The sequence below is a fragment of the Equus przewalskii genome, chromosome 31 (assembly GCF_037783145.1).
Source record: "Equus przewalskii isolate Varuska chromosome 31, EquPr2, whole genome shotgun sequence".
NCBI lineage: Eukaryota > Metazoa > Chordata > Mammalia > Perissodactyla > Equidae > Equus > Equus przewalskii.
Genome location: NC_091861.1, coordinates 15,975,332 through 15,997,643, shown reverse-complemented (window position 1 = coordinate 15,997,643; position 22,312 = coordinate 15,975,332). Strand labels below are relative to the sequence as shown.

Sequence of the window (22,312 nt, the reverse complement as noted above, 5' to 3'; positions counted from 1 at the left end):
TGTGGAATCCAACTTAGGCTGAGGCTGAGACTCTCACCTCAGGTACAGCTCCATCTCTTTTACCTTCAGGTAGTTTGTCACAACCTTGGTTCTGGGACAACTCCTTCAGTATGAGCCTTTCTATCAAGCTCAGATTCATTTTCCCCCGCTTCTCCCTTTCACGACCTTTGTGCCCAGCCTTATACAGCTGGCCCTTAACATTCTCAGCCTAATCAATTATTACTCAGCTTACCAGCTGCAGGAGAAATGTTACCACTCATCTATTTTTAAGCCTCTGAATGAGAGACCACATGGCTTATGCCCAAATCTTATGTCTCTCTCTAAGCTTGAGGTAAACTCTTTAACTTTCATGTGCTTCACCACCCTAATGTTTAGCCAATATCCATACATCATACTATTCAGGGTCAAGCTTCTCATTGGCTGAAGAAATTTGCACATTACTTCTATTTGTACACTTTAATAGATGGGTAACATAAAATATATTTCTGGAAAACTCACACAGTGTCTTGAGGACCTGCTGTGGTAATTAATGACAAATACCTATTTCTGAGCAGATGAGAAAGCATTTATGAACTGCAGGAAATGGTACATTATGTAGAGAAAGTATATTCTGCTCTACTTTTTAGTGTATTTCCTTTAAAATTATCACTCTGGTGGAACAATCAATTTTCTTGAGTAGTGTCCTTATTTCTTGTGATTCCATCTTCCGTGGGCCGAATCTAGAAATATTTCCTTCATTGATGCCTTTCCATTTCATCTAATTCATTTCAACCACTAGTCTCCTGCCTTATTAATCTGTTTTTTAATGTCTCTTAATCATTTCTCTCCGTTCTGGCTCTATTGCAGCCATCTATTGACGCCTTATTGAGCATTACAATCAACCATTCTTCTCTCTTTTTACATATTTACAAGTATATTTTCAGTTTTCAGCCAACTTTCAGATTCTCCTATTTACTGTTTTTTATTTCCATTTTTTAAAGAAATAGCTTAGGTTAGATCCTTTAATTTTGAGGACACTACTTAGGATACAATTTGACCATAATTTGACTGAGGCTCAGTGGTGTGGAAAACTTGGAAAACCATTTGATTTTAAGACAGGATTCAGAGGATGGAACAGCGGGAGCCCACTCCTGATCAAGTGTAGACATGTGTGCATAAGGACAAATTCATATCTATCCCCTCTTCCCCACACATATCCACATCCAGCTTTTTTGTTTTTTATCTATGCATCTTTGTCAAACAATGTCCTGGCTACTTGGTTATTAAAGAGTGGCCCACATACTAGCGGCAATGGCATCACCCAGGAACTTTTAGAAATGTGGAATCTCAGTCCCCACTGAGCGCTGCTCTGGCTGACCTCATACATCTTGACTGTTGTGACTGAACTCTCATGGTTTCCTCAGCCAGATAACAGAACACAGTAAAGTAAGAGAGAGAGAGATGGTAGGAGGGATGCAGAAAATCCCAAGCAGAAAAGCACTCAGACAACATTTCTTGAATGCCTTCTATGTAAGTCAGACCATAATTTCTCTGAAGTCTCCTCACCTCGTGAGCATCACCTGTGCAGGTGGATATAGCAGATACCCTGGAAACACCAGCAAACATACAAAGGGTGGGCTCAGTGGAGGGCCAGGTTGGAACAAGAGTTTACTCCCACTGTTGGTCAGGAGCAGACCAGGATCTCTGCATACGGCACTTAAGTATAGGTTCATAGACCTTTCTCCAGGTACCTTAGAATCTTTATCTTAAGTATCATCCAGGCTTGGCCTCTATCTGGTTCTTCCAGACTTAAGTCACATGATGAGGAAAAGGGAAAGAACACTCAACCTGCAACTCAGGACAGATGTCAAATAACTCATGCACTGAGTTCAAAGGAAACAAGAAAGGCAGGGACATCCCGGGAAGGTCATATTATGTGAATCTGTGCTAACAGCCAAGGTTGTTCTTAAGATAAATAGATTCCTTATCCACAGTGCAGTGAATTTTCATCCTTTTTGGCTCATGCATGGCTTTTGGGTCTGATGAAAGTACTGAAAGCTCTCCCCTGAAAGATACATAAACAAACAACAATACACTGATACATCCCTACATATGTATATACGAAAGCATATATGGATGCTCTAAAGCTCACCCATGGTAGCCTTAGGGAGCCAAGGTTCTAGATTAAGGACTTCCCAATAATAGTAATGACTCTTCTCCATTTTTCTCTATCTTATTAATATTAATATTATTATTGTGCTTTAGATGCTCTATATGTCTTGACTTTGGCATTCGTATTTTTAGGATTTAGTGACTCAGAGCACGACTTCATGCCATCCTCAAAATCTTGGCATTCACATGAGGAAGAATTGCAACATTTCTTATGGAATAATAAGGCAAACATGCCACATCTCATGAGATTGGATTGAGTTTCAAATGACAACCGCCAAAGGGAAAGTTCCCTTCCAGAACACGGAGCGCACGGCACAGGCACTCAGGCTATTTGGGGCTGGCTTGATTCCTAAGTTATTAGAACAAAATGAGACTTGAACTACTGCCTAATTTTCTTCCCTAATATTATTAAGGATTACAATTGCATGAATTTAAAAAATGTCCTTGAATTCAATTTTACAGTTTATAATTCTGACATTGTTGACAACTTTTTTAGTATGTATTCTGTTATCCCATTGAAAACAACAGTAAACACTTTTCGAAATCTTTCATAACATTATTTAGGCTAGGTGTACTTGACACTATATTTTCACAGGTAATAATAATCCATATACTTTGGGTCTGAACCTGGAGCATGAGAAAAAAATAAAAATTGAAGTAAAATATGAATGGAATTTAGAGAGAGACAATGTGGAAGTTTTAAATGCATGGAACAGTTCTATCATATTATCTGGATTCAGATTCGTATATGTAGTTCTCTGGCTACATATCAGATTTAATGAGAATTTTCTTTATTTTCCTCTGACTATAGAAGTTAACAATGCAAATTAGAAAAGAGAAAAAAGAAAGTGTTTTTATAACAAAGAAAAATATAAACATTTTAAAGCATGTCTTTGCTTTTATGCATTTTTAAACTAGATTTTTGCACATGGAAAATATTGACATACAGAATCATCTTAGAAAAGCTTTCCCTATTATTGTCTTCTCTTTCCACGAATTGCTTCTACTCCTGAGACCAAAGCACATGTTGTAATAGGTGTCAATACTTCCTTTCTTCTTATTGTTGAATAATAATCCATTGAGTGGATATACAACATTTTATTTATCCATCCACCAATTGATAACACTTGGATTATTTCCACATTTTGGATATTATGAATAATGCAGCTATGAACATTTATGAATAAGATTGTATGAGAAATATTTTTTCATTCTGTTTGGGTACATACCCAGGAGTGAAAGTACTGGGTCATATGGTAACTCTATATTTAATATTTAGTGAAACATTCGACTGTTTTCCAAAATGGGTGTTTATTTTACATTCCCATCAGCAGTCTATGGGAATTCCAATTTCTCCACATCAACACTTATTTGTCCTTTTAACAGTAGTCACATTACTGAATATGAAGTGGTGTCTCTTTGTGGTTTTGATTTGTATTTTTCGGAAGACTAAAAGTGCCAAGCATCTTTTCATGTGCTTAGTGGCCATTTGTATATCTTCCTTGGAGAATTATCTATGTAGATCCTTTACTCGTTTTTTTAAATGGGCCTCTTTTTATTATTGAGTTATAAAGATTCTTTACATAAACTGGAGACAAGTCTCTTATTGGACATACGCTTTGCAAATATTTTCTCCCATTCTTTAGGCTGTTTCTTTACTTTCTTTTTTTTTTTTTTTTTTTTTTGCCTGAGGAACATTGGTCCTGAGCTAACATCTGTGGCAATCTTTCCTCTATTTTGTATGTGGGTCACTGCCACAGCATGGCTTGATGAGTGGTATAGGTCTGTGCCCAGCATCTGAACACACAAACCTCGGCCACCAAAGCAGAACATGCCAAACTTAACCACTACACCAACAGGCTGGCCTCATTTCTTTACTTTATTGATGGTGTCCTTTGAAACACAAATGTTTTTAATTTAATGAAGTCCAATTTATCCATATTTTTCTTTTCTTGCTTTCGATTTTGGTGTTATATTTAAGAAGCTGTTGGCTAATCTAAAGTCATGAAGATTTACATCTGTATTTTCTTCTAAGAGTTTTATGGTTTTAGCTCTTACGTTTAATTCTTTATTCCATTTTAAGTTAATTTTTATATGTGGTGTGAGGTAGGGGTCCAGTTCGTTCTTTTGCATTTGGATATAGTAGTTGTCCCAGCATCATTTGTTGGAAAGACTATTCTTTCTCCTTTGACTTGTCTTGGCTCTCTTGTCAAAAATCAATTAACTGTAGAAGTGAGGGTTTATTTCTAAACTCTCAATATTATTCCCTTGATCTACATATCTATTATTATACCATATCATACAGTTTAGATTACTGCAACATTCTAGTAAATTTTGAAATTTGGAAGTGTGAGTCTTCCAACTCTTCTTTTTCAAGATTCTTTTGGCCAGTTCTGAGTCCCTTTAATTATTATATGAATTTTAGGATGTTCTCATAAATGTCTATAAAGAAGCCAGTTGGCTTTTAAAGGGATTGTATTGAATCTGTAGATCAGTTTGAAAAGGATTACCATCTTGGCAATACTAAGCCTCTGATACATCAACAACGGATGTCTTTCCATTTACTTAGGTCTTTAATTTATTTCAACAATATTTTGTGGTTTTAAGAATATAAATTTTCTGCTTTTTTATTAAATATATTCTTAAATATTTTACTCTGTTGATGCTATTTAAATGAAGTTTCTTTCTTAATTTTATTTTTAGAATGTCTATTGTGACGGTATACAAATACAATTGATTTTTGCCTATTGATCTTGTATTCTGCAACTTTGCTGAATTTACTTATTAGTTCTGATAGTTGTTTAATGGGCTCCTTGGAATTTTCATCTAAGTTGTAAAATGTGTGTGTAGAGTATGGTAATATTCCTTAATTGTTCTTTTGATGTCTGCAAGATCTGTAGTAATACACCCTGTTTTATTCCTGCTATTAGTAATCTATGTTTTCTCTCTTTTTTCTTTGTTAGTCTTGGTAGATGCTTGTCAATTTTGTTGACCTTTCCAAAGACCCATTTTTTCCCACTAATTTTCTCTATTGTTTTTCTGTTTTAAAGTTTATTGATTTCTGCTCTTAGCTTTATTATTTCACTTCTTCTGCTTGCTTTGAGATTATTTTGCTCTTTTTTTCGTTATTTCTTGAAGTGGGAGTTCATAAGGTTGATCTGAGATGTTTTCTCTTTCCTAAAGTAAACACAGTCATATAAACTTCTCTTGCATCACTGCCTTACCTGCATCCACAAATTTTAATATTTTTATCCTCGTTTAGTTAACTGTCTTTTTAAATTTTTTGAGACTTCCTCTTTGACTCATGAATAATTTAGAAGTGTGTTGTTTGGTTTCCAAGTAATTGGAAATTTTTTGTTTACCTGTTATTGATTTCTACTTTGATTCTATTGTGATAAAAGAACATACTCTGTATAGTTTCAGTTCTTTGAAATTTATTGAGGTTTGCTTTATGTCCCAGGATATTGTCTGTCTTGGTATAAGTGTATTGTATATGTGTATCCTGCTGTTGTTGAGTGGTCTGTTCATTAAATGTCGAATAGATCTTGGTGGTAAAGACGTTGTTGAGTTCTATATCCTTGATGATTTTCTGTTGTTCTACCAATTGTTGAGGCGTATATTGAAGTTTCTATTTCTGCTTTTTCTATTTGCTGTCTCAGGTATATCAGTTTTTCTTAACATATTTTGCAGCTCTGCTGTTTGGTGCATATACATTTAGGTTTTCTATATCTTCTGCTTGATTGATCCTTTCATCATTGTGTAATATATCTCTCTGTCTAGGGAAATTTTGTTTGGTCTGTACTCTACATTATCTGATATTACAGTCCTTCTTGCATTCTTTTATTTTTCTCTTTTTAAAGATTGGTCCTGAGCCAATCTTCCTTTTTTTCTCCCCAAAGTCCCAGAACATAGTTGTATGTTTTAGTTGTAACTCTCTGTAGTTCTTCTATGTAAACTGCCACCCCAGCATGGCTGGTGACAGATGAGCAACGTGGTTCTGCACCCAGGAACTGAACTTGGGCCACTGAGTAGGAGCACGCTGAATGTTAACCACTAGACCATCAGGGCTGGCTCAACTCTTGCTTTCTTTTGATTAATTTCTTTATGGTATAAGTTTTTCTATCTTTTTTTATGTCCAGACTACATATATTATTATACTTGAAGTGAATTTTTTATAGACAGCAGATGGTGGATCATGATTTTTTAAATCTATTTTGCCAGTTTCTGTATTTTAATGGTTTATTGGACCATTTACATTTAACATCAGTATTGATATGTTAAGGTTTAATAAGTCTACTATCTTATTTTTCATTTTTTGTTTGTTCTGTTTTTCATTTCATTTACTTTTTTTCTGTATTCTCGTGGGTTACATATTTTAGAAGTCAACTTTGATTTATCTGCAGTGTTTTTGAATACATCATTTTATTGCCTTTTTAGTAGTTGCTCTGGATATTACATTATATATACAGATAATATACCAAAGTCTGCTGGTTTTTTATTTTACCAATTTCAGTTAGGTATAGAAAAATTGCTTCCCCTTACATGCTTTTTACCTTCTCCATTTTTAATATAATTGTCTTAAATATCTCCTCCAATATATTGAGAACCACATTATATAGTGACATAATTTTTGCTTCAACCATCAAACATAATTTAGAAAACTCAAGAGAAGAAAGTGTATGGTATTTACCCATATTTTAGCTCTGATGTTTTTTATTACTTTCTGATATTTCAAGATTCCTTCATTTGTCATTTCCTTTCGGTTTAGAGAAGTTCCTTTGGCCAATATTTATAGTAGGTCTGCTGGAGAGAAATTCTTAGTTTTCCTTTTTCTGAAGACGTCTTGATTTGCTCTATACTATTGAAGGATATTTTCACTGAATATAGAACTCTGTGTTAGAATTCTCTTTTTTTAGGACTTAAAAAATATTTTGCCACTTCCTCCTGACCTTCATGGTTTCTGATGAGAAATCTGCTGTCATTCAAATTTCTTTTCTCCTATAGATGATATGTTACTTTTCTCTAACTGCCTTTAAGATTTTTTTCTTTGTTTTTAGTTTTCAGAAGTTCAGCTGTAATGTGCTTGGAGTGGGTTTCTTTGGGTTTATATTGTGAAAGTTTATATTGTGAAGGGTTCATTCAGCTTCTTGAATCTATAAGTTTGGGGTTTTTGTGAAACTTGGGAATTTTTGTCCATTATTTCTTCAAATGCTTTTTTACCCCCATCCTCTTTCTTCTCTTTCTAGACTCTAATGCCACAAAAGTTAGATCTTTTGTTATACTCCCACAAGTCTCTGATGCTCTGCTCATTTTTTTCAGTTTGTTTTCTTTTTGATGTTCAGATTGGGTCATTTCTACCGTTCTTCCTTCAAATTCATTGATCCTTTCCTTTTCCCCTCCATTCTGCCCATTCTTCCCATTCTGCCCACTCATTAATTCTATCCATTGAGTTATGTTTTTTATTTTGGTAATTGTAGTTTTTTAATTCTGAAATTTGCACTTAGTTCTTTTTTTACACCTTCTATTGCTTTGCTGAGACTTTTTATTTTTTCATGTTTCAAGTGTGTGCTTCTTTTTTTTGCAGAATGTTTAAACTCCTTTAAAATCCCTGAATAATAATTCTAACATCTATGTCATTTTGATGCTGGTACATCAAATGATGGATGATTGTCTTTTTTCACTCCATTTTAAATCATCCTAGTTCTTGTCATGATAAGTGACTTTTTATTGGAACCTGGACATTTTGGTGTTATGAGACACTAAATCTTATTTAGATATTTTGTTTTAGCAGGGCTCCTCCAAAAATCTTCCAGGTGTAAAAGGAGGATGCTGCCTTACTATTGCCAGGTTGGAGTGGAAGTCCAGGTTCTCCACTCTGTGTCCATTAACCCAGTAGGGGTGAGTTATCTTGTTGCCTCTGGGCAGGGCTCAGAGTTCTGATTCCATGCTAGGCCTCTGAGAACACCTCCCTCATTGAGAGGGAGAGGAATACCTGTTTCAAGGAGATCTCAAAGGATGCCTGCATGTTTTGATGATTTCAAGGGCCAAAGAGTCCACACTCTCTCAAATGTCTTTGCTCTGGGTACACTCATCTACAATTCCACCCCCAAATTAGATCCATCCTGTGACAGATGGAGAAAGAGGACCAGAGCAAGTGGTGTGCTGGAGCAATCTATATTCTATATTCTATATAGATTGCATTTATATTGCATCTATATTAAGTGCATTTTGTCCCAACTCCATGTTGATGACATCTCATTGGTAGTTTGACATTGACCATAGTGAGCTTTTCTTTTTTCCTCCAAGATACCCAGTTATTAAATATTTACAAGCACAGAACTACCCCAAACTGTCTCCCACCCCAATGAAATGGACCTGAATTAGAAATTTTAGAAAAATAGGTTTAAATTTCTTGCATACGTGGGTTGTGGAACTGAGACACAAATCTGCAGCACTTCACTTCATATTGGTTATGACATAGAAATGAGCCTTTGGGAGGTAGAGCTTTACTTCACAGTTTTGGTATATAATATTGAAAAACTATATACCAAATTTACTTGATCTTAGATCGTCAGGGAGGAAAACTCTTACGTAAGTGAAAATTTTACTTAATGCTATTATTATAATAATTATTCCAAATGACCATCTGACAATGAGATTGCCCTCAGACAGGGTCTCTCTTCATTCACCCAACATTTATTTAATAAATATTTATTGGGTGTTTAACATACGACTGAAATTGTTCTTCTTATGTTGGACAGAGAGAAGACAAAGGAGTAAACAAATAAATTAATTTTACAAAGGCTGTAATGAAAACAACAGAAGGAGATGTAAATGACAGTGATTTGAGAATGTTCTGCAATTGGGTGGTTAGTTGAAGACATCTCAAAAGATATATCAATCTTTGAGCTGAGACTTAAATAACAAGCAAAAGAGAACCATGCTGAAAATTCAGTACAAATGTGCAAAGATGAGTTGTGTAAAGACATAGTTAGATTTTACTGACTGAAATGTGTAAAATTGTAATATGACTTTCTGAGAAAATAATTCCTCAATATCCTAAAATAAAAACAGTAGAAATTGCCTTTAATTATTTTTCCACTCTTGAGCTTTCCAAAGAAGCACATAATATTCTTTTATTAATACACTATGGTCACTCTGAAGGTCTTGAAATCCATATTTTGGCCTTGTTTATAGTTGGCTTTTATTTTTTAAAGCAGTTTTTAACACATGCTGAATATTACATGACAAACATATTTTGCCTTGAACTTATTTTCTTCACTCTGTAACTTTTAAAAAGTTTTTTCTTTAACTGGGTTGTGGCTTGTGCTCCTAGCCATTACATTCTCAATTATTTACAAGAGAATATGTAATTATTAAAAATTAATACAATCATTGAATTGGTTCGTCAAAGTAAACTTGCCCTTTATCCATTTTCATGTATTAGTATTATCTGAACAGGTACAAATCTCCACCTGAAGACACCACATTTAAATGTGGAGCTGCTTTTTCTGACTTGAGATAGGATATATGCACCCTGGTTAATTAGAATCTGTATTCATGTAGGTCAGACATCAATATTTGTGATGTTGGTAATAAAAATGTATACAATTATAAAAATCCATTGTACCGCTAAGATAGATAGAAGGTTGGAATAAGAAATTTAGAAGTAGGGCTATCATAATTTCCATTTGGATCTATGTGTAAGTAAATTTGTCTACAATCTCTTCTGTGGAGTTGGGAGGAAAACTATCCTTGTTTAACTAATATCATTTATTAATATTAATTCACCAATAGTTCCAAGACATAAATTCATCTCCCAGTTTACTTAGAATCCCCTACATCTCAATTTTTTTGTCATTTGTAAGATTAAAAATAAATACAGCCTTTCTTATATGTAAAAGACCACCTAAGTAGCCTTACATCTCATGCTCATATTAAAAATTGCACAGGAACACTCCTAAAGCGGCCATCTCTTTGAAACGTAAACACACACAGAGGATTTGCTGTGAATAAAGTCCTCAATTCCACTAGCAGGACATTTCCTAGATTAGTTTCTGAAAGAGAGCAATTCTTCACCTTCAATACTGAGAACTCACCTGATCACAAAGGAGGCTTCTGTTTCTAGTGCCAGCTTTATCACAATCACAGGGTTTGCAAACATCTATGGCTGAAGGATCCGCACCAACTTGTCGGAAAAAGTAATCCTTACACAGCTCGCAGTTCTTTCCTGCATCAGGGAAAGGTTATGCATTATGACTTCCAATTCATTAAAATCAGCTGCATAATTCAAAATTAAAGACCGTATTCCTTTGAGGGAATTCTATAATTTTCGGGACGTCCATTTTAATGCACCTTTCATCTCTACCTGCCAATTTAGTGATCCAGAGCATATGAAACAATGAACCTGTTACAAACTGTGCTTTACTTCATTAAACTCCCATCTGTTATATAACACCACACTTCTAAAAAGCGGTGCTTTGTAGAAGACCATCCATTTTGGAAGAGTTTGTTTCTAAACTTAAAAGTTTTCTTTATTTCTAGGGTCAGGCGCTTAATCTAAATCAAATGTGAGAAATTTCTATATGTGTAGTAGATGGCAGTTGCACAGTTAGGAGCAAGTAAGTATGTAATATTAGAAATATTTTTCCAGAACTAACTCTTGTAAAATAGAAGACTGCTCTTGATGCAATTTATTATTCCATAGCTAACATGAATAAAAGCAGATGCTTCTGTTAGTGCTTATGGCCATTATTTTTCATTTCAAATATCAAAATAGAAACGTATTATATCTAGATATATCAAATTTTAAATATTAGAATAGCCTGACGTATTAGAAATATTAGGTAATTCCTATAGCTTATTGATTATATAATTAATTTATTATAATTTATTAATCAGAAAATTTCCCATGCCATTTTATATAAGAAACAACCTAAACTAAAGTGAATGTGAATAGCATTTAAGACCACTGAAATAAGCTGAAATGCTACTCAAGGCTAGCAAATTCCCCTTTAAACATTATGCAACTACTTGACTATTACTGAAATTGGCCCATTATTCGAAGACTAGAAATAACTTAATCTCAAGAGAAAACCCACATTCTGATGGATATTGGCTATGGACTAATTAAAACTTAAATGGATTTATAATATTTCTAGAATATTCCCTTTACATATGCTGCTGACTCTCAACTCTCTATCTCCAATCTAGAAACCTCTCCTTATTTATTATTCAATGAATATTTATTCGGTGATTACCATGTTCCAATCACTGTGCTAAGTGATGAGGAATACAGTAGTGAGCAAAATACACATTGCACCCTCTCACAGAGCTTTCCTGAAGTCTAGTGGGTAAGATGAATCTTAATTAAATAACTACACGGATAAATGTACATTTACAAACTGTAATAAACATAAGGTGACACCAAAGTGTATAGATCATAATGACCTTTCCTGAGGCATCACAAAAAAGCTCTTTGCAAAAGAAAGGAGCTTCAGAATGGTTTCCAACTGCCCACAAGAGATTTTCTCCTGTGCTTCTTGGAAACACTCAGCGAGCATGTCCAGAATAGAACTTGCCATTTTCTCCCTTAGCTTGATCCTCCTGTGTTTCTGTCTCAATGGCTGGCACCAACGTTGACCCTGTTACTCAAACTGGAACCTTAAGCATGAGTCTTGACTTTTCTTCCTTCCCTTACCTATACCCATACCTTGCTCAGAAAATGCTGTCAGTTTCCATCCTAAACATCTCTTGGATCCGCTACTCTCTATCTACACCACCTTAAATGTACTCCAGCATTATTTCCTAACTGGACTACTGTAGCATCCTTCTAACTGATTTTCCCAAACCACTTTTGACACTCTCCAATCCATTCTCCACTTTATAATCAGATGAGTCTTGTAAAAACACAAAACTTATTATATCCTTTTCCTGTATAAAACCCTTAAGTGTTATCTCTTTAATCTTAGGATAGAATCCAAACTCTTTATCATGGTTTATAGAACTTTCTACAATCTGGCCCCTCCTTCATTCCTAGCACCTTTTCTTATAATCAGCCATTTGCCTTTCCATCAGTTTTTCAAAGGTACCTTGTTTCTCTCTCCTCTAGGCCATTGCACAACTGTTTTCTTACTGGAAACCTTTGTTTGATTCCCTACCCCCGCTCCCTCTCACTCCTTCATCTGCTTAACTCTTGCTATACTTGTCCTATCTTAGCACTCATAAGATAACTTTGTAATTTTTCCTTTAATAGTACATCTTTTCCACCACGCAAAAATCCATACAAAGACCAGAAAATTCATTATCTTGTTTATCTTTATATTTTCAGCACCTAGTCAAGTTCTTGTGACTTCTTAGGTCATCAATAGTTATCTAATAAATCCATTCACACTTAAGAGTGGCACACTTTCAAACTCATTAGACTTGGGCCATTATATTTTACCAATTCTGGTGTTGTTTATTTCTGTTTTTAACATACCAGCTCTTCAGAAAATAGTAATTTTCAAGAGCTAGTCAAAATGCTGCATCGTTTTAGAACAAGACTGATAATCATCATTTGCCTTTAATTAGCATTTTTAAAAAGAGTATTCCCAGATTACCAGGGTCCATGCCAAATCTGAATGCATATAAACATCTCCACATGAGGATCGAGACATAATGAAAGATCAGGGTCACACAAGGAAAGTTATTTTAAGGAGATATATATATATGTATATACTGAAACTAGTAATTCTTGAGTTATCCAAAATATATTCATAGTTTAATCAAACGGTATGAACTTTAAAGAAAAATCCTTTTTCTTAAAAGATACAGTCTAAGACTAGAGTGCTATTTCTGAAAACTACTTAATTATTTGGAATTATGAAGATCTGATGAACTGGATTTGGTTTTCAAACTTAACAGCGTGAAAGGACTTTCTTAAATAAGATAGAAATAAAAATAATTTAAAATAATATGCATTGTATATAGAAGCAAATGGGCCTCAAAAGCCAAGTCAGTCTTTGTTATTCATGTTATTTGTATTGTTTGCCAGTTACCTGTAGTGTTATGCTCACAATCATCACAAACTCCTCCACCCCCTCTGGGGTGCTCAAATGGAAACGGGTCCACTGAGATGTCATAGTGGCAGCTTCTGGAATGGCTGTTGCATTGACAAGGTTTACAGTTGAAAGCGTGAACTTGATCACCTTGGCGGAAAGGCTTGTCATTATAAAGAGGCAAGCAGTGGTCACACTAGAACAATAAAGTGATATCAGAACCAGAAAGAAATGTAAAGCTGCGATTTTTTTCTTTTCATTTACATATCAGGCACTTTCATTAGATGTAAAGCCAATATCAAAGAGCTAAAAGCCAGCAACTATACAAGCCTGGCACAGTGGCACAGCGGTTAAGTTTGCATGCTCCACTTTACTGGCCCAGGGTTCGTGGGTTTGGATCCTGGGCACAGACTTACACACTGCTTATCAAGCCATGCTGTGGCACATCTCACATACAAAGTAGAGGAAGATCAGCACAGATGTGAGCTCAGGGCCACTCTTCCTCAAGCAAAAAGTGAGGAAGATTGGCAACAGATGTTAGCTCAGGGCCAGTCTTCCTCACCAAGCAAACAAAACAAAATGAAACAAAGTCTGCAACTACTGTATTTTGAAAACTGTTTTATAAATCAGAAATTAGCATATTACAGGCATAGTAGCGTGGAATCGTAAAAGTAACCATGTAAGCTGAAACCATACAAAGAGATTTTAAACAATCAATGGGAAAAGTTATTACTGTTTGCTGACCTTTAAATTTTTTTTTGTCACAACGTTAAAAACTTGACTTCCAGTTTCCAGTTCCACAGGTAAAGAGTTTGGAAGTCACCGCTCCATCCTAACAACAAGTAAAAAGCTGAACAGACTGAAAAATCAACAACTCTTCTTGTATCCATAAGAGAGGGGAAACATAGGGCAAATTGCTGCCCTCAAGATTGGAGAGACAGACAGGAAAATACAGGAAGTCCCAGCTATAGGAGCAGAGACTCACGAGCAGTGCTGGGGTAGAAAATCCTGAAGTGTAATTGATGAACTACTGGAAGTTCAGTATGGACAAATCTGAGATTTGAAAACTCCAGGGGGACCTAGTTTTAAGGAGGATCCCACAATTTCATGAGATTTACTTCCAGAAGCTTGACCAACTTGTCACAGTAAATATCAGAAAAACAATTTCATCGAGCTTCTAGCTGGGGGAGGGGAAAGGAATCATTTGGAAATATATTAGAACACTCTGTTCTTCCTAACAATACTGTCCTCAGGAGAAACTAGTTAGCCAGACCCTAACCTGCTGGGGTACTATCAGAGCCTAACTGACCTGCAGAAGGGAAATATCCAACTCCAGCCCACTCTAGCCATCCTGCCCACCTATGAGAGGAGAAAAACTGAAAAGCAACTGTGTAGTTCACAGTCCAGAGGCATAGGCTACATAAGGCTATAGAATGCTTACTCCACACCTCACCACCACGTTACTAAAGGCTTATTGACAACAGTTCTTTTTACCAGGCACATTATGTCTGGCTATCAAGAAAAAATTACAAGGCATACCGAAAGACAAAAAATATAATCTGAAGAGACAGAGTAAGCATTGGAACCAGGCATGGCAGGGATGTTGAAATTAAATTTAAAATAACTATGAGTTTGAAATAACTATGATTAATATGCTAATGGCTCTAAGGGATAAAGAAGATAGCACGCAAGAACAGATGAGCAATGTAAGCAGAGAGATGGAAATCCTAAGAAAGAACCAAAAAGAAATGCTAGAGATCAAACATACTGTAACAGAAATGAAGAATACCATTGATGGGCTTATTAGTAGACTGGATGTGGCTGAGGAAAGAATCTCTGAACTAGATGATAGATCAATAGAATTCTCAAGACTGAAAAAACAAAACAAAAAGTCCAAGGACTGTGGGACAACTACAAAGTCTAAAACATACACATGACAGGAATACCAGCAGGGGGAGAAAGAGAAAAAGGAACAGGAGAAATATCTGAAACAATAACAACTGAGACTCTCCCCAATTTAATGTCAGACACTAAACCACAGATCCAGGAAGCTCAGAGAACACCAAGCAGGTTAAATGCTAAAAAAACTACACGAAGACAAACCATTTTCAAATGACAGAAAATCAAAGATAAAGAAAAAAAATCCCCAAAGAAGCCAGAATTCAAAAACATCTTACCTATAGAGAAACAAAGATAAGAATTACATCCAGCTTCTCCTTAGAAATCATGCAAGCAAGAAGAGAGTAGAGTGAAAGACCTAAAGTGTTGAGAGAGAAAAAACACCAACCTAGAATTCTGCACCATGCAAAATCATCCTTCAAAAGTGAAGGAGAAATACTTTTTCAGACAGACAAAAATTGAAGAAATTTGTTGCCGGTAGACCTGCCTTGCAAGAAATGTTAAAACAAGTTCTTTAGAGGAAGGAAAATACTAGAGGTCAGAAACTCAGATCTACATAAAGAAAGAGCATCGAGGAAGGAATAAGTAAAGGTAAAACTTTAAAAATTTCCTTACTGTCCATTGTAAATGTAAAGGGAAATTTAAAAATCGTAAAACTAACATATAGCAGGCTGTAATTTAAGATTAGAAACTTTGAGAACTAAATTATTTTATTTTTTGTTAAAAACCTGATTGAGCAGCTGGAAGAGTGCTTCCTCTCTTTTCCTGGAACTTTCCATACTGAGCAAGCATCTTTTCTATGCCTTGGTGAATTCTCATATTCCTTTCTAAGTACAGATCAGCTTCCATCATTTTAACCTTTGTGCTTTCAGTGTCGTGAAATACCTCTGAGAATCCCTTTCATGTAAAGGTTTTGTTGGCATCACTTCCTCTAGGATATCTGTACCCTATTATCACAACTACCATCCTCATTTATGTTGAGCTTGCCTTCATGGTGTTGCTCTGGCTGCAAATATAAAGTTTCCCAAATAGTGGCAGTAATCAGCTGTTTCTTCTATAAGAAGAAAAGTTCAATTGGAATTTCACTTCTAGCACTTTCTTTCTTTGCAGCACTTTCATCTTTGTTGGCCAATTCCTCTTTTTGAATATTCATGTTTGTAAGATGTCGCATGGGTTTACCACTGACAGACAAGGAGGCAACACAGCTACAGGCTTCTTTGTGAATGAACTGGATAAGGGATGTGCACGGACTAGCCACCAACAGATTTTGAGAGAAGAGACATGATTGGTCACTGAACAAGATGCACATCTGTTATTTATGTAGTAATCTGTGGACTGAAGGGCCAGCAACAAAATCTGTGTTTTATGCAATTACTCACAGCTAATATACCATGATAACCAATATTTGAACAATGTTGTTGGAGGATTGGTGTTATTTAACTAAACTATAGTAACTGAAATTCATGCAGATTAGAACTGTGCAAAGAATGGACTGCCTGTGTAACCAAAGAAAACCTTACTAAGTCACATAAGAGACTTGTTATGTACTGGGACAATTCAATTAAAGCTGGAAATATTTTTAAACATTAAAGATTTTAAATTTTCTAATATAAATTCAATTTATGGACAAAGCAAAATTTTAAGTAACTATTGACCTGAACTGAGTTAAAATTTTAGCATAATTAAAGTAATACTATACTTTTTATAAGACAAATAAATGAATTAGAAAATAAAAATAACTGATAATTCAACTGCAAACTGGTAAGCCAAAATATTTTAATGAGACAATTTCTTCCAAAACTTGTATATGTGTATATTTTTTCAAAATTGGGAATACACACAAATACATAGCCCTATATGATTAAATATCATGAACTTTACTGCATTATTTCTCATTTTATTCATAAATAACTTATTTAGCCCTTCTGCAACTACTGAAGAAACATTTTGCTTTTTCTAGTTTTTTCCTTTTGTTTGGACATAGCTGAATATTTCCTTATGAGAATTATAAGCGATGAAATTACATTATAAAAGGGTGGAAATATTTTTAAAGATTTTTTTAAAATATAGCCGAATTCCTTCCACAGAAATTAAATTTGTTTATAGATCCATCAGCAATATCTGAGACTGTCCATTTTTTTTATGTTCTGCTCAATTTAAACCTATGATTATCTCTTCAATATTTTGATTTTAGAAGACTATTTATCACTGTTTTAGTATGTATTGTTTTGGTTACCAGTAACCAAAACACGTTTTTCATCTGGTTCTTTGTCAAATATAATCTTTTCTGAGGAAACTGTTCATTTTTATTTTGCCTATTCATTTTTTCTTACTGATTTTAACTATCTTATATATTAGGTACATTTTTCTTTTGCCTGTAAAATAGTGAGGATTTAGTTTACAACTATTAATATGTACTTATATTTTATTTTCTTCTACTTTACCGGCCCAAATTTTCAGCACAATAGTTAATATATATGGCACAGTTGTGATGGTATGCAAATTTGCATTATTTCTGAATTTAATCAAAATGTCTTTAATGTTACAACTTTTATAATGATGCTGACTATTGATTTCAAGTAGATAATCTTTATCGTTTAAGAAAAGAAATCTCTATTCCAAAATAAACAATGCTTTTATATAAAAAAATGAGAAATACATTGTCAATTTTATTAAATGTTTTGATTTAATTTTTTGACCTCTTGAGTTGATAAATTATGTTACAGGTTAAGAGGTTAATTAGAATCTATGCTTGCATTCTTAGAATAAACTCAACATCATTAACGGTAAATAATGCCTAAAAATATTTAGGATTTCTGCATTTATATTCATAAGTTAGAGTGCTCTATATTTTTGTAAAGACATTAAAATAAATAAAACTTTAAAATTTTAATTTGGAATCAATATGTATTTGAATTTATTAACTTTAATATCTGAATAATCAGAAAATTCTCATTTTGTACACACACTAAAACCTATTAGAGTTTAAGTTATATTGCATATAAAGTATGATTGATTCAAGATAAGATTTAAAATAAATACAAACATACATACATACTAGAATTCCTGAATTATTCTTCTTACCTTTTTTTCCCCTGAAATACTTAATGTGACTTACAAAAATGCCCAATTTATTCCAGAGTTACATATTGAAATTATGAATAAGGAGAGTCAAACCATGCAAAATAGTCTCGAAAAGTCTCCCTATCTATTCATAATAATGGTCCTTTGCTATTTGGTTTTTTAAATTAACATTGTTAGAAATTTTGACATTTTGACATTTTGGATAACAAAGGTCATTTCTTTTTCTATTTTCTGCAATAAATATTTAATATTTTAGAACAGTTTATTTGACACAATCCATAATCATTATTGGAACAAACTATGGTCAAAAGCATTTTTTGCCAATATTTATTTTCTCCTACTAGTTCATTGTTGAATATTTTTTCCCTTAATATTTTTAAAAGAAAAAAATAAGAATTTAATTGTCCAGTGTCTTTCTGTTTTACGGTATTCTGAAAATTCTAGCATGAAAACACACTGCAGTTTTCTACTTAGCTGAGAAAAAAAAGAGATAATGGCAATGTAAACATTAAGTCACAATTTTCACAGCAGGTAAGGGTGCATTTAACAAGTGGTAGAGAATGCACCCTTACCTTTTGGTCAATATAAAAAATTGTTATCATATTCTTTTTGGATGATGAAGATATTTTCTCCCTGAAACCATTTCTAACCTTTGGGTTGCAATGGTTGCTCCTCTTCTGTTCTCCCACAGCATTCCATTAATACCTTGACCATGCTCCTATCACTTTGAGCTGAAATGATCGGTTAACCTATATGTATCTTTCAGGAAATGCAAGTTATTGACTTTTATACTCCCTGTGTCATCCACACAGTAGGAGCTTAATAGACAATTGTTAAGCTATTAACTGAAAATTCACATCTAACGATGATATTCATGTTCAAAGAAAGCCATTCTTCAGGAAATTTAGAGAGGGGATTCAACGGGAATAATTAATAAAGAAAGCTATGTTTATGTCAAGTCTTCAGAACTGGCTGTTATTATTAGATGATTTGCATAAACCACTTAAAATACAAAATGAAACTCATTTTGTAAAAGAGAGATGTGGAGTAATCATTAGAATATTGTCAACTATGGGTCTTCAGACAAAAACATTTAAAAGTGGGGGAATTGACCTCTTTGTTTTCTCTCACTAGCAATAACCATTCATAAATCAAATTTATTTCATAGAATTAAAAGTTAGAAATTAGATAGAGACTTAAAGTCAGACATTTTAGTTCCATCACTGGTGCTGCCATTAACTAAGAAAAGGCAACCGTGAAAAGTAACATGAAATGCATACTTTCTAATGTTGGGCACTATATTAAGCATTTAAAATAGATTATTTCACTGAATTCTCAAGGCCTCGGGTCAGATATTATTCTACGTCTAATTTCTGTTTCTTGATTGGCTAGTCCTGTGTTCTTGTATAATGAATTCTACCTTTTTAAGCCTTATTTGTCTCATCTCTACCATGGGAGTAATAATACCTGCCTCATAATGTTGCCATAAAGACCAAGTCCTTAGCAGAATGTCACATAGTCAGCCCTCAGTAAACACTGTCCACTACTTTATTATTAGATTAGTAACTGAAGAGTGAAGATGTGAAGTAATATGAACAATATAATTGGACAGTGAGTCCTTGAGTCCACTTTACCTCTGTGAATCTCAGCTTCCTCATCTGTAAAGGAAGACAACTTAACTCAATATCTTCATTAGTATTCTCTCAAAATAATCTGAGGATAAGTGATAATATTTAAATCATGCTCAATACAAAGTCTGGCACATATTATGCTTCCAAAATTTGGAAGTTACAAGATAGAAGAGGAGGAAGAAGAGGCAGCGAGGGGTAACAATCCAACTGAGGTATTGCTCTCAAGTTCAAGTGATACCAGCAGTCTATAAGACTGTCCCTATGCACTATATGGTCTATAGCCATTAATAGGGGATTCTGTGATTGTCAATGTACTCATCCATGATCTGATTTTGAGTATGTAGCCTACAGAGTGGAGGAAGGAACAATTTATGACCAAATTCATTTCTGGTTAATTTTATCATCTCTAAGTACAACTACAGAAGAGGCTTTATATACACCTACTTCCTAGGAGCTATCAGATATCATTAAGAAATAACTATTACTTCTAGTATTACTTCCCCGTAAGTATGGGGGAGATGTGTTCTAATTGGATAAGTGGAAGAATAGATCAAAAGTCACTTTCTGACTTACTGGCTTTGGAGGAGAGAAACGAGCTCATTCAGTTCTCCTCCCCAGGTCAATTAGCTGTGCAATTATCCTCATTCCCCATTTTTAAACGAACTCTATCCTACTGCAGACTTTGACCAAATGCAAAATTTTTCCAGGAGACAATTCCTAAAGCTTATTTTTCACTTCATTTTGAAGTACTCTTATTGATGACTTTGCTCACCCAATGAGAATGCTTTTGTTATTCAAGTTATGCTTTCTTGAATGAAAGTTGGTGGAAATGATGAACTGGAGCCTGTGGTCCTGTCACACTGATTACACATGCAGCTCATCTTCTGCAAAGCAACTGCTGGCTGTGTGAGTTTGGGATGTTGCCTACACGAGTTAGTGGAGTAAATCCAGCAAAAGCATTCCTTTGATATTTCTAGGAAGACAATATTTTTGCTTTTTGATTATGATCTAAAAAAGCCTCATTTAAGATTTTATCCTTATTGTCAACAAAGACTTATTGTAAATAAGACTGGACTGAATACTGCACCAATGCTCTGAAGACACAATCCTGGTTTCTTTAATGTTCAAAATCAAAGTGGAATTTGCCACTGGCCTAATGGAGTGGTTTGGTTCCTACCAAGTAGTTGTTATTGAGAATGCGTAGCCTTCCTTTTGTGGACAAAAAAAGATGTACAGAAATATCAGTAACATTTTATCTCTTCTTAAAGAAAAGCATAGCGATCATTTTAAATTCTCAAATTAAAATTTATTTTTAGCTATTATTATAATACTAGGGTGCAAGAGTTTGTAGAAAGCGCAGTGCAGATGCTAGTCCTAGGGGAGCAGTTTTTCCGCACCCACCAGGACGACATCAGTGTACCTTCCACTGGACCCAACAATTCCATCAGGAATTCAGAAAAATACATTTCTAAAACTATTTGAGAAAGATTTTTTATAACAGTAAAGAAAAGAATAGAAATTAAATGCCTAAACGTAAGTGAATGGGTTGAAAACGTCATACACCTTCAAAGAAATACAACATAAACATTCATAAATATAAATATAGAAAAGTATTCATAATATAGGTTGAATTTAAAAACCTGGTTAAAATAATATGTGGAGTATAATCCTATTTTCTAAATAAATGTAGATTCATCTGTGGATATGGATATAGAGTTACACCTTTAAGATATAAATTTATTTAGAAGAACAATAGTAAAAAATCTGAGAGGGTATAAACTAAGAGCATTTGCTAAGGTTATCTATGAGTGGTATACAGATGACTTTTACTTTTTATAGCTTTATTTTTTTCACAATATATATTTATTACTAATGTATTTTTTTAAATGAGGGCCAAATAAAATACAAAAGCATGGATAGTTACAAGAAAATTATAGATCATTTGCATGTAACATTTCACTAAGAAAAGTTAAGAAAATTAAAATGTTCCCGTTTTAAATTATACACAGATCAGTAAGATACTACAGAGAAAATGATTCTTTTTTCAAGTACAATGTAGGCTGAAAGAGTTTACGAATTACCAGTAAACAGAGTATGAATTGTAAAAATAAAAATTTTTCAAAACAATGAGATTAATATATAGAAGTAAGGATTTTGAGAGATGACAATTTAAATTTCTGCTGTAAAATTTCATTTAAAAGATACAGAACTGAATGACACACTGACATATTTTGGCCCTTGATCTTAAGGATGAGGAGGTGTTATTATCAATTTGAGTGGTTTACCAAGAAAGATATAAGAGAAGGAATACTTTCTCGTCTACCCTTTGATTATAAAATTTCAGGAAACTTTTGGGTCTCATAATTGTGTTTCTTTACAACTCCTTTCAGATAATACAAGGAGAACCATGACAAAATGTAAGAAATATGAGTAAATTATGAGTAAGCTTTTTAATTCTTACAAATTTTATGTTTTTTCTATCAATGACTTTAAGGTTTCATTTAATAT

The 22,312-nt window shown here is 34.0% G+C and overlaps 1 protein-coding gene across 1 annotated transcript in view; it reads right to left on the bottom strand.

Annotated features, from left to right (window-relative positions):
• USH2A (usherin) overlaps positions 1–22,312 on the bottom strand; it is a 746,622-nt gene that overhangs the window by 616,924 nt on the left and 107,386 nt on the right. Inside the window, exons 10-11 of the mRNA XM_070602521.1 lie at positions 13,191–13,386; positions 10,251–10,381 (exon numbers count right to left, since the gene is read on the bottom strand). Coding sequence (XP_070458622.1) covers positions 10,251–10,381; positions 13,191–13,386 — 327 coding nt within the window. The remainder of the gene's footprint in view (positions 1–10,250; positions 10,382–13,190; positions 13,387–22,312) is intronic.